Source organism: Ammospiza nelsoni, chromosome 2 (assembly GCF_027579445.1).
Source record: "Ammospiza nelsoni isolate bAmmNel1 chromosome 2, bAmmNel1.pri, whole genome shotgun sequence".
Classification (NCBI taxonomy): Eukaryota; Metazoa; Chordata; class Aves; order Passeriformes; family Passerellidae; genus Ammospiza; species Ammospiza nelsoni.
In genome coordinates, this window is record NC_080634.1 from 37,760,246 (window position 1) to 37,773,984 (window position 13,739).

General features: G+C 43.8%; 1 protein-coding gene across 1 annotated transcript in view; it reads right to left on the reverse strand.

Annotated features, from left to right (window-relative positions):
• Positions 1 to 13,466, reverse strand: part of ME3 (malic enzyme 3) — a 117,821-nt gene extending 104,355 nt beyond the window's left edge. The window contains exon 1 of the mRNA XM_059493773.1: positions 13,160 to 13,466. Coding sequence (XP_059349756.1) covers positions 13,160 to 13,354 — 195 coding nt within the window. The 5' untranslated portion in view covers positions 13,355 to 13,466. The remainder of the gene's footprint in view (positions 1 to 13,159) is intronic.
• Positions 13,467 to 13,739: the final 273 nt, after the last annotated feature.

Consider the following 13,739-nt stretch of genomic DNA (forward strand, 5'->3'; position numbering starts at 1 on the left):
AGTCTCACATGATGAATTAGTCTGCAAGTGGACAGCAAATCCAATGCATCCCAAATATGATCAGCCTCTGCATGTGCACAGCCTATATGCAGAGGAGATGCTGCATGCCTAGAAGCCCCAGATACCTGCCCCATCTCATCCAGAATGGAGATGGGAATATCTACAATAGACAAAGTTTGTCCAGATGGTCTAGTAACTATGCCTACCACAGATCTGGAAACTCTCATATACTTGCAGCTCCTCAGCCTCACCTGAGCTTTCTTCTGCCTGGAAGAAAACACAGTGCTTCCCCAGAATAAAGGCTGAAGCCTCTTTTCAAGAGACATAAAGCACTTTCCATACTACAAATCTGAAAGGAAGGAGCCTGACAGTACTTCAAGACAATTTGGTTTGGGCCCCAACAGGGTTCGCTGCAGTCAGCTCAGAGTTTGAGAAAAATTTTCCAACACTCGGAAAATTAACACCAGTGATGAACTGACCAGGTGACTCTTTTATCAACGAGTTTCTGCCTCCTACAAGCACACTTGATACAGTGCTGCAGTTCAGAGAGTATATTATGCCAATCAGACATTGAGAAAGACCTGAGAATGGTTCCAGCTGCTCACTGTGTCCTAGCAGATCTGTTGCCATCTCCTCTTCCCTGCTCCAACACTGTGCCACATGTAAGATGTTACAGTCATTCTCTGACAATAAAAGAAAAAACAACAAAACCTGAAAAGTTAAAAGCATCTACTTTACTGAATTTTCTGTTTCTCAGGAAATACTAATTGAAAACTTCTTGCTCTGTGTTACAAATTGCAGCACAAATATTATGACTCTGTAAGTCAAACAAGATTAATATCCCTCTTTCCCTGCAGGAAATCCTAATAAATGCTACAGGGGTTTCCAGCTTTGCAGGAAGTGAAACTGCTGGACTCTCATACTCTTTTATATTTGGCTACAGTGGGAAACTAATTTTGCAACTCCATCAAATACCAGTTACATTCCTACAAGGAAAACAGTCCAGCTGCCAGTCAATAGGACATTCGACCTTGCAGAGAAACCTGAAAGGCACTTGTACAAAACAACAAGATCTGGTTACAGTTTCACTGTCACTGCCAATTCCATTAAAGCTTATCTTTAAAATGTAATAAGCTTTTTAAAAGTGGCCAACACTAAACCCATTTTACAGCAGCAGCCAGTCTCGCCGCTGCTTTCCAGCATCTTCCCATCACTTTCTTTCTATTTATATGAGAAATTACTTTGTTATCATATAATTTCAAATACAGTTAACATGCTAAATACAAAACAATTACTGGCCTCTAGGAAGAGTGACTCAGTTTCAGCAAGCTTGAGTCACGCACTCCTGCTTTCATAACCCCACCCCATTACCCTTGACCAATGGGCATTTGGGAGGTCACAGTTCAAAGGCACTTTTGTAAATTTTATTAAGCTACAAGAACCCTGCAGGACAGCTTCAAGCTCTTTAAGGCATCTTACTTAGTGTCCTTGTTTTTCCTCCAGCAGGTCTGTGAAGAAGTCCAGCTCTTCTTGCTTGCATGCCAGAGGACAGCTTCTGGCATTGGAAAGGCATCCCTGAGCAGGTCACTCCAAAGCTCTTATGCAAGATGAATGAGTTTAGGCAGACCACACTAAAATAAAGAACACTAACATGCACTTTTGATTTTTAGGACACGCAACTGTGGGAGTAGCTGGAGCCTACATGGGATTATCTATCAGTAGACATTGGTATTATCAATAAATTCCATTTTTGATTTGAGACTTTGGCTTAAACAATCAGTAAGCACAATTTTTTACACATGCTGTCATTTTAATTGCCATTTATTAACAGAGCAAGATGATGAAATTTAACAATGTACTACCTTTAACCTTCATAGTTTGTAATGAAAATGACCTTGTATCTTGAATGGTGCAGCTGCTTGAATTCCTAAATTCAAAAAAGGCTCAATGTAAAGTTGACTGAAGTCAACAGAAACCCTCCCAACGACTTAAGCCTACGCTGCCCCTTAGAAACCAAAGAACAATGCTCAGGCAGGGCTCTGCTGTAGCAAGCATTTTTCCTCTCTAGACAAAAGCCAGGAAAAGCTGCTGGCATCAGCACATGGAGTGAAAGGCACGTTCCACATCTCCTTCGAATAAATACTGCGGCACATCACAACCTGGGCAAGTTACCAAACCTAAGAGGAATCTGCTGCATGTGTGCAATGAGCAACAAGGCACAGTGGTATGTGCATTGAAAATCCTTACAACTTGAGACAGAAAAAATTCTTTTATTTTACCTTTACCTTTGAACATCTATTTCTGTGTTTGAATATAATTTACAAACTCATGAGCCACTGATGGCAGGCCAATTCACTAATGAGTATAAAGTAGTAGAAACTGCAGAATAAGCCTCTATATTAAGACCAGCAGTGAATTCCACTTGGAAAGTTTTCTGTAAAGCTGCCTACCTGGAGCACATGGTCACCTCTATCATTGCTTTTCATGGCTTTCATACATCAAGCCACTGTATCTGCCAGGCATCAGGGGAAAAGAAAAGTTTTCAATTATTCTTCCCAATATCCTCTTCACTTCAAGTATTTTGGGATCCTATCCCACAAAGTGTGTGTCTCTTGTCCAGAGAGCACCTGAACTGCTAAGTTGTTCTAGTACAAGTGCCTTTCACACTTTTGCAACCATTGTACAGCACTTTTCCCTAAAAGAGTCTGAATTCTGCTGGAATTCAGACTTTATGCACGCTCCACTACTGCAAATTACTTCTCTTGCAGGAGGTTTCGGTTGGTTTTTTTTGTTTGGTTTTTTTTTGTGGGTTTTTTTTTTTTTTTTTTGCTAGATTTTAAAGAGGTTTTGTCATAGAAAAATAAAATCCAAAACAATGGGAGATACAATTTTTAGATTTTCTTCCCCCAATAATTAGATTTAGCCTTTCAACAAACAATTTTTGTTACTTTTCTCATTTGATGGCTAGATCTAGAAGCCTTCATGCAGTATGGGGGAAAGAAGGGACTTGACCCTCCAATAATTGTGATCAAGGAACCTGATTTACAGAGGGAGTTGTTTTATCACAGAAATTAGCTGCAGACACAAGTGACAACATAAAAACATAAAATTCCCTGTGAGGTAAGAAATGGCTAAAAGGGAGTTTTTTGGCTTGGGTGGTGGTAGGGCTGTTTGGTTTTTTTTGTTGGATTTTTCTTTCTTTGTTTATTGGACCAAGTAATCTAGCTGGGGATACAAAATACTAGAGTTGCTAGAAGAAGGGCTATGAACATGAAAACCCCTGGACTTACTTCTCCCCTTTCCCCTCACCTTTAAATCATTAGGCACAATAAAATAGATTATCTCTTGCTCCAGCCTCTGCCCTGCTTAGACCATCTTGATAACAGAAACCCTTAATAATCTGGACACTTCAAAAAATAACAGGATTTGGCAGTTTGATCCATTCTGTCATTTGTAATAATCCCAAATAATGCAAATAATCATAGCTGAAATCACCTGCAGGTTTTGCATCAAACCATTCAAATGAAGATTAGACAGAATTTAATAGTTTCCATAATGAATTTAACCACTAGGCAAAGTGACAAATCCATTGGTCCAGCCAAAGAGAAAACATTCAAGACACCTTGTCCAGGAGAAAACAGCAGCACTGTTGTTTTTGAAGTAACCTATTTTTTCCAATATTTAGAAACACAATGAAATCTTAACTACACGTTTTATGAGACTGAACACAGCTAATCCATAGGGACCTATTATAAAACAGACTTACCATTTTTTAAGCTAGACATCACAATAGAATACTTTAAGGTGTGGAGATAATATTTTTTTTTTATATAAACAGGTACTGAAAATCTGTTTCAGTTCTATGGGTCCACATGTTGAAAAAGGTTACATATGCAACAGAGAGCTGCAAAGTAGAAAAGGTTGATAGGCAGAAAACTTTTCCATTGGCCTTATTTTCTTTGTCCGAAGCACAGTCTGCTCAGTTACTCTGTCTTAGTTTTGTGTTTGGCAGCTGCAGAACTATAAAAAGCTTTGCCATTTAAAACATTTTTAGAAGAATGATATTGTATTAGGCGACAATACAGAAGTCATTTATCAAAATGTCACATTGTCTGGAGAGACAGACAGCGTCACCCCTGGGCCTCAAAGAGGAGGTTAAAAAATTAAAGACATGCTCATCATCTCCACTAGAGCACATTCTAAACTCAAAGTAGTGAAGTTTGCTGTTGTGCTAAGCCTTCTATTGAAAGAGAGGGAATTTCAGCAGTGTTTATTCTCTCCCAAGCACCAAGGCCTGCCTGACCTGCTTACAACAGCTCTAAAGCTAAGTCTGTCCCAAAAGAATTTATTTGGGTGAGTGCTACAATGGGCTCAAGGTTTGGTAGCAGGTGTGTATTTCAGTGAGAAAAAGATAAAAAAAAAAAAAGTAACAGAGGAAAAGAAAGAGACAAAGCAAAACCCAAACCAATAAAAAAACCTAAAAAAACCCCAGCAAAATAAGATTATCTACAGAAGTGCATGTCATTTAATTAAGAGAGAGGTTAGAGGCAAGGCTCCTCCTGTGCAGGGCAGCATCCAACTTTCAGCTACAGCAGCCATGTGCATTGGCAGCTTTCCTATCAAACTCGAGGCCCAGCCTCTGCCAGGGGCTCAGTGCCAGAAATGCCAGCGTCCTGCCTGCATGGGGGTACGTGGTGGCAGAGGCTTTCTTTGAGAGTGAAGAATGAATAAAACACCTAAAGTACAGGAGAGCTGCCAAAAGGTATGTTTGAACAATATGTCCCATCAGCCTGGCAAATGAGGCAGGGCAGGAAGGTAGACCAGCATAATTTATACCAAGTCAGAAAAGAAAACTATCCCAAAGCCCTGGAGGGGCATAAATGCTATAAAAAAATTGTAACTGTCCCACCTTCAGCAAGGGGTAACAAGAGAGCACAGTTATTCGTTAAAGAACAAACTTTCTCATCTTTGAATGAAGGTCAGTAAGAGCACCAAGTGTTCTTCTGGAGGTGGCTTGTGCAGAAGCAAAGAGGAATTCAATTTACATTCTCCTAATCAGCAGAACTTAATACAGTAAAAAAAGAGGCAGTCCAGGAAGTTTTTAGACAACAAAGGACAACTTTTTGTTGCAGCTGGTAGTGAGCCCACCAGGGGAGGAACTAGGTTAGACCTGCTGTTTGCAAATAGAGATGGGCTGGTGGGAGATGATAGAAACGGGCTGGTGGGAGATGTGGTGGTTGGAGGCTACTTGGGGCACAGTGATCATGAAATTATAGAGTTCTCTATATTTGGTGATATCAGGAGGAACATCAATGAGACTTCTATACTGGACTTCCAGAGGGCAGACTTTGGCCTGTTTAGGAGACTTTTCAGAGAGTTCCTTGAGAAGCAGCCCTTAAAAACAAAGGAGTCCAGGAAAGGTAGGCATGCTTCAAAACAGAGATCTTGAGGGCGCAGGAATAGACTGTCCCTGTGTACCAAAAGACAAGTTGATGCGGCAGATGTCCAGCCTAGATGGGCAAGGTGGTTTTGAAAGAACTTAGGAATAAAAAGAGGATGTGTCATCTTCGGAAGGAGGGTCAGATCTCTCAGGAAGTATTTAAGCGGGTTGCTAGGGCACGTAGGAAAAAATTAGGGAGGCCAAAGCTCAGTTCGAACTTAATTTGGCAACCTTTGTAAAGGAAAATAAAAAATGTTTTTACAAATACATTAATGCTAGAAGGAAGGGTGAGACCAACCTTTGTTCTCTACTGGATGAGGGAGGGAATTTAGCAACTGCAGATGAGGAGAATGCAGAAGTGCTTAATGCCTTCTTTGCCTCAGTCTTTAGTGGGAAGATGACTTGCCCTCAGGACTGCTGTCTTCCTGGGCTGGTAGATGGTGTCAGGGAGCAGAATGCCCCCCCCATTATCCAAGAGAAGGCAGCTGCTGAGCTGCTTGGATGTTCATAAATCTATGGGCCCAGATGGGATCCATCCCAGGGTGATGAGAGCTGGCAGATGAGCCTGTAAAGCCACTCTCCATCATTTACCAACAGTCTTGGCTCACTGGTGAGATTCCAGATAACTGGAAGCTGGGCAGTGTGACCCCTATTCACAAAAAGGGTAGGAAGGAGGATCCTGGTAACTATAGGCCAGTTAGCCTGGCCTCAGTACCTGGTAAAGTAATGGAGCAGTTTATATTGAGTGTCATCACACAGCACTTACAGGGTGGCCAGGGTATCAGACCCAGCCAGCAGGGGTTTAGGAGGGGTAGGTCGTGTTTGACCAACCTGGTCTCCTTTTAGGTGACCTGGCTGGTGGATGCAGGAAAGGCTGTGGGTGTTGTGTACCTGGACTTCAGCATGGCCTTTGGCACTGCCTGTCACTGCACACTCCTGGAAAAGCTGACAGCCCACGGCTTAGACAGGAGCACTCTGTGCTGGGTTAGGAACTGGCTGCATGGCTGGGCCCAGAGGGTGGTGGTGAACAGTGCTGCATCCATCTGGGGGCCAGTCACCAGTGGTGTCCCTCAGGGGTCTGTGCTGGGGCCTGCTCTGTTCAACGTCTTTATTGATTACATGGATGAGGGAATCAAGTCTTTCATTAGTAAATTTGCAGACTACATGGGAGTGTGTGTTGATCTGTTGGAAGGTAGGAGGGCTTGGAGACCTGGAATGGTTGGATGGATAGGCAGAGTCCACAAGGATGAAGTTTAATAAATCCAGCCAGCTGAACATGAGCCAGCAGTGTGCCCTGGGGGCCAAGAAGGCCAAGGGCATCCTGGCCTGTGTCAGGAGCAGTGTGGCCAGCAGGAGCAGGGAGGTCATTCTTCCCTGTACTCAGCACTGGTGAGGGCACACCTTGAGTGCTGTGTCCAGCTCTGGGCCCTCAGTTTGGGAAGGACATTGAGACACTCGAGCACATTCAGAGGAGGCAACGAGGCTGGAGAGGGGCTGGGAACACAAACCCTGTGAGGAACGACTGAGGGAGCTGGGGGTGTTCAGCCTGGAGAAAAGGAGACTCAGGGGTGACCTTATCACTCTCTACAACTCCCTGAAAGGGGCTGTAGCCTGGTGGGGTTGGTCTCTTTCTCCAGGCAGCAACTGACAGAACCAGAGGCCACAGCCTCAAACTGCATCAAGGGAAACAGAGGTTGGATATTAGGAAAAAGTTTTTTACAGAAAGAGTGAGCAGCACAGTCTCTAACATCAGTGACATTGTATGTTGTGCTACTTATGAGGGGCAAGGCTTGGAGTGTGCTGAGGTCACTATTCACCCCACACATAATATGCTCAGTCTTCCTGACAACATCTAGAGTGTTTCCAAAGTAATCAACTAGTAGCTTATCCTGTATTTCACTAGATGGAAGGAATAGGAATGTGAACAAGCTGCAATATTCAGCACTAAATCCATTCTAACTGCAACAATATCAATATTCATATTCTTCACCAAAGAGTTTGTGTTAGTTAAGTGCAAATTTTATTTAAGTGCCAGAAAAGCTTAGTCTATCCTATGAAACCAGAGCTACATTCATTCTTGGCTCTGCCTTACCAAAACATGCCTGATGTAAAGATTAAGGCTTCTCCAAAAGAAAGGGCATGATAAAAAGAAAGCAACATAAGCATCTGCCAAACTGATGAATTTCCTCAACTAAAAGGCAGTTTTAAAGGTATTTTTACAACATTTTCGGAAAACAGAAAGAAGCATTTTGTTCCAAAACCAATTTATTTTTATTAAAATGTTATACTGAGTGCAAGCATAAACTCAGCACTTATAAAAGCTGCCCAACCAATGCTTCCAATGCTCTCAATCTCATTTATAAGGGCTGAAGGGAAAACAAGGACCAACACATTACCCGATTAGTACAGCATAGAGGCAGGGTCTGCATCAGCATCCCTTTGACCCTCACAGCAACAGATATCCTATGCACTTCCAAGCTTCTCCATGGGAACACCAATCCCAAAGCACTAGCAGCATCTCAAAGGGGAGAGCGACAGTGTTGGCAAGAGGTTATGCAGGCAGACAGGGAGGCAGATGGCTCCTTGGTTTGGCTATGATAAGGGAGACAAACTGGAATCCAAGCTGGGGGAGTAAAGGGACTTTTGCAGGCTGCTTCTAATATCAGAAGCACCAACAGATTTAGTTTGGGCTCGGTCTGCTGACCACACCATAACAACAAGTTCTTTGGCATGAAAACATTGGGAAATGTCCTTGCCAAAAGACAGTCTGGCCTCAGAAAAATATGATTGACACTAACACCAAACAAATAAAAATGAAAGTTCACATGCCAGGATAATAGCCAAAACAAATCTAACTGAGCAATCATATTTCCAAAACACACAACATTTGCCAAAATATTTGGCCAAAGCTCACCTTTGTGGAGTTTGTTTCCAATTGAAGTCACGGGGATACGTGCACTTTGGCTTGACTAATGAAGCACAAACATGTAAAGAGCTTCTCTGCTCCGGGCACCATCAAGGCTCATCACAATGCACAGTGCTCCAGCTCACTCACATTTCTACTCTAGAGTATTTAGAACCTGATTTGACAAAACTCATCTCTCAGCTAGAGTTTTACTTGGGTCTAAAGTTGCAGGGTTTAGCTATGCAAGTGTCTTGTTTGTTACCCCTAGAAACTCAACAGCACCATCAGGTCAGTTCATGTACATGAGCATCTTGTCTCCTGCAGCAATCACAAGCCTTAAGAAGAGTAAATAACACAGGTTAATAGGATACTCTTCCACTGCACTCTCCCATCTTTTCATCATTTGCAGTTTGGGGACTTTCTAAGCCAGGTGTTTTTTTAAAGTATTTAGCAACCCCCAGTGGATTTTTTCCCCCTAAATTAACTTGTCCAGTCTAAAATTTGCCCCCCAAACCTTGCTCAAATAGTTTTGGGCTCTTGAAAAAATATGAGGGGAACCTCTAAACTCTGCCCATCTCATACTCTTCCTTTGCAAAACACGAACAGATGGCAAGTTAACAAACACTGGAATGCATACACTTAAAGCCTCACGCATCACTCAGTTGTTATGTATCTATCAGACCTAAAGCTAGCCAACCGAAAACTCCAGCTGCAGGAGAAACTCCAGTTGTAAGAACTCAATCCTGTGGATTTAGAGAGATTCACTACTTTGAAAACAGAATTCTGCCTTGGTCTGATCTTGCCAACTTATTTCAGACACACTGTTCTTGTGCCCAGTAGTATTTTTTTAAAATCAAATAATTTTACAAATCCACCTAATTTTAGCTCTGTTTCACCACAGCTGCCAAGTGCAGCCGTGTGCAAGATCACACGATTTGTTTCTCAGCTGCAGTGGCAAATTACTGACACTATTCAAAGAACCCTCAGTTAGCTCAATTCCAATCCCTGCAAAGCTGAAGGACAAACAACCTTTCTGCATTTTAATCATGTATACAGCAGTACATTCAAAAATGCTGCAGAAGCCTACAGCAGTTCTTAAAGGTTTGATTCTTGCAGATCCAGACTAGTAATTTTGTTTTGTTAGTGGTTTTTTGTTTTGTTGGTTTTTTTTTTTTTTTTTTGTAATTCATCATGACATTCCATGAAAAAAAATGGAGACTATGCATGCACATCAGAGGAGAGTATAATCCAGATGTACTCAGAGACCACAAAGTCAGATCCCTGCATTGCACTTGCAGGAAAGTTTAATGGATTATCTTAACCCTTCAAGTAGGGCAATATCCTGCCACTCTGAAAACAAACTGTGACCTCCAGTGCTGCATCTGTTTGTGATGGCAGATCTCCAAGCAGGCATGATTTATCTCAAAATTAGAACTTCCAGAAAAATGTCAGAAGTGTCATCAACCTTCCAGTCAGATGTCATGAACAAAGTTACAATCAATTTTGGACACAACAAGATTTTTGAGTCCCTGCAGGTGTGTGGTCAAACTGGGGATTGTCCAGTTCAGCCTTTGTTTGTTCAAATACAAAAAAGGCATATGAATTTGACAGAGTCCCTGGACAAACTGGGAATCATAGAAGGCACATGTGAGATGAACAGAACTGCACAAATCTCAAGAACTGACAGCAGTGTCAGAGAGAACACGACATGGACTTGACCACACCAAACACACAGCAGCTCTGATAAACAAGGCAGTAAGTAAGGGAGGCCCCATCTTTCCTCCCAGGGTCTGAGCACTGAATCAACTTTTCACAAGGCTGAGGTCCCACAGTAGAACAGACTTATTTCTCAGCAACTGCAGTTTTCATTAGATCGCCACAGATCACTCTTACCAGTGCTCTGTGGTTATCTGACATTGTTAACATGTCTAGGCTTTCCAATTTTATGGCATTCCAGATCTGGAAAACAACTTCTTCATGAGGCACTTCATAAAAACATGTGACAAGTTCTTTATCCTTTTGTTATTTCTGAGACTCCTCAGACAAATAACAGCAACTGCTATTGCCTTTTAAAGCTGCAAGTACCTCTCACAAGAATGTTGATGTTTCCCAAGTCCTGTCCTTGGATTAAACACGGGACTGTCACATTCACAACACAAGGAAGAACAGTATTTGAATACCACAGTAGTAAAAAATGTAGTACATGGTAAACAAAGACCAAAAGGAAGAAACAACTGCAAATTTATTAAATTCATAACTAGTTTTTGGATTTATTTTTCTTCTTCTTCTCAGGCAGCTTTGGAAACCAGGGAGACTTCTCAGAGGACAGCCTGCTATCACTTTTACTAATATTTAGGATATTACAGAGGACCTGCCAGCAGTGGATTTTGAGTCTGCTTCTTCTTCAAAGCACCTTCAACCTAGTAAGCAAGCAAAGACTCGGATCAATAACCTCAGACTGTAAATCTGTCTGCAGTTCTGCTGAAGGGACAGTGTTCTTCATTGAATAAATACCACACACTTGACAGCTTCAGACTGACAGCTTCAACTTCATCCAAAAGCTATAAAACACCAATGGTACTGAATAAAGCAGTGAAACACTTGCTGCATTAAGTCTCACTTCTGAATATTATTTTCGGAGGTTCTTGGAGACATGTAAGGACTATTCCATGCAGAGCTGCTTGCGATCAGTTGAAAACTTAGATTAAAGTGAGATCCACTGCAGAAAAACAGCAATAACCCCATGCCTGCATTTAGTTACCAAAGGAGTAAAGAGCAATTGCAATGTGAGGAGAGTACAACAGCTGAAAACATACCTAAATTAGGGATCCCTAATTTTGATTTACACTGCTGCAGCACAGCAGACCAAAGAGTCACCATGCTGACAAGACATGAACTGCCTGAAAAACACCGTTTCAGCTGAACTCAGGTAACTCTTCAGAGGCTACAAGGAACTGCTAAGAGCCACAGAGAAATGGAAGCCTGTTTAGAAAAGCCTGGAAGGAGGTCTTGAGTGTTTAGCAATGATGGGTTACCTAGGTGCATACACATGCAGTCCTTATCTCTTACCACAGATGTAAGCCATCTCTGTCTTGACTTGGATGCTCTGCAGATGATTTATCTCAGCGACTGAGAAACGTAACAAACAGCAAACACACAGGCTGGAGACCAGCTGGGAGACTTCTCATGGCCAATTAAACACGGCACACCACAGTATATTTTTCCTCTAACAGGAACAGTTGTCTACCCTTCTCTTCACATGGCCAAAAATTCCATTTGAATGTCAAGAAAAATACTTTATTTCACTGGGAAGAGGGAAAACACTCAAGAAAAGCCTCACTTCTGAAAATTACAGAACAGGACATAAAAAATCTACTCTTGCATCAACCAGATTCAACTGTGTGTTATTACTGCATTACATAGAGGAAAGGTCGAAGTATTTTCAGTTCAAATCCATACATGCAAGAAAACAAGAAACATTAGCTATGTCACTCTTTGTAACTACCATGAAGCACCCATCAAAACCTCTTAATGCTGACAAATGACTGTTATTTATGACCTAGTTGGCAGTCCCTTTCTCTTCAGCCTTACACACAGGCACTAATGATTCAAACCAGACTGCCTATGAAGTTATTGCATATTGAGTAATATCCAGTGTCATCACATGCCTTGGTCCTTAGGGATTCATCTTTGTGGATGCTGAAATGGTACCAGAAGATGCAACTCAATGTACAGTATCCTACACAAAGCAAAAGTCGTCATCCAAAGGGTCTCCAGTCTGGAAGACAACATAGGAAGCTCATGGACTGGATAACTGTGTACCAAGCATACGACAAATAGTAACAGCCCAATCAATCAAACAATCAATCAATTTCAATACCATGTTCAATACCTGCTCATTTTAGGTAAATAACACACTTGTAGTTATTTCTATTAATATTAGCACAAGAAAGTAGAACCCAGCATAGTTGAGTCTGACATATTTGATCCCAATATTGGCACCCAGATTATTTTTTCCCTTCAAATCACATAAAATTAAGTTATTGGGTCTCACTTCACATGCTTTGTAGACTTCGCTAAAAACTTTCTCCAAAAGCATTTTTAAAAAATTCTTCTTATTACAACTGTACTGGAAATGTTTCCACAGTTTTGAGGATAAACACATCTTCAGCCTGGTGAGATGTTGCTTTGGTAGTCGAGCACACAGAGCCATGGATACGCTATGAAAGGAAGAGTGAAAACAAGGACAGCCACACATGCTTGTTTCATCATGAAGGTGTAAACGATCCGTTTCACAGATACATGCGTAAAACAATATACATATATATATATATACATATATACACATATATATATGTATATATATATATACATACACACATATATACATATATATAAAGACCCAGATTTTGGTATTGGACTTTAAAGAGAAATTATATTTGTATTTTCTCCATCCCAATTTTTTGTGCTTTCAGGCAAACAGCTTCAGTTCCCAGGCAAGGGCACTTCTGGCTCTGTGGGTGCCGCCGCGGCCGCAGGACAGCGGCCAGAGGGGAGGCAGGTGCCCGGCTCCCCAGGAGGCCGCAGTACCGAGCCAGCAGCCGGGCACCCATCACACATCCCGGGCTCCGTTCAGGTCAACCCTTGGCTCCCCCTCCGCAGCATTTCAGCCTTAGGGACCGTCCCCGCTCCCTGGGACGGTCACGGGTGACGCCGCCAGCCCCAGCAGCCGGGACACCTGCGCTCCGGGCCTTCCCCACGCCCGCCGCCCTCCCCGCGGCCCTTCCGTGCATCGCCGCCGCCCAGGCACGCACCTTGTTGAGGTGGGGGTTCCTGGTGATGTCGTAGCCTCGCCTCTTGATGTTCGGGCCGCGGCCGGGGCCGGCCGGGCCGGTGCACCCTGCCTGGCTGCAGCGGGCCCGGCTGAGGGCGAGCAGCAGCGGCGCCCGGCCGGCCCCCACCATCGGCAGCAGGCGGCGGGCGCAGATCCCGCCGCACACCGGCACCATCGCCGCCGCTCCTGCCGCGGGGAGCCCGGCGGGCTGGGCTGGGCGGCCGGCCCGGCCCAGGCGTGCCCTGCCCAGGTGAGCCAGGCGCGGCGCACCCGCCGAAGCGAAAGGAAACCCGGGAAGGAGATCCCGCCGCAACCCCGCGGCGGCCGCCCCTCCTCCGTTACCTGTTAAGGCTCAGCCGGCGCCGGCGGGGAGGGGGAGCCGGGCCGGGCCCGCCCCCACCGGGGACCGCGGCACGTCCGGCCCGGGGGCGGCGGTGGGAGCGGGGCTGCCCGGCCGCGGCGATGCGGGGCTCGCCCCTCTGTGCCCGCACTGCCCCCGAGAGCCGCCATAAGGGCGTTCGGTGGGGGCTGCAGCCTGGGGACCCTGGACAAGGACACGG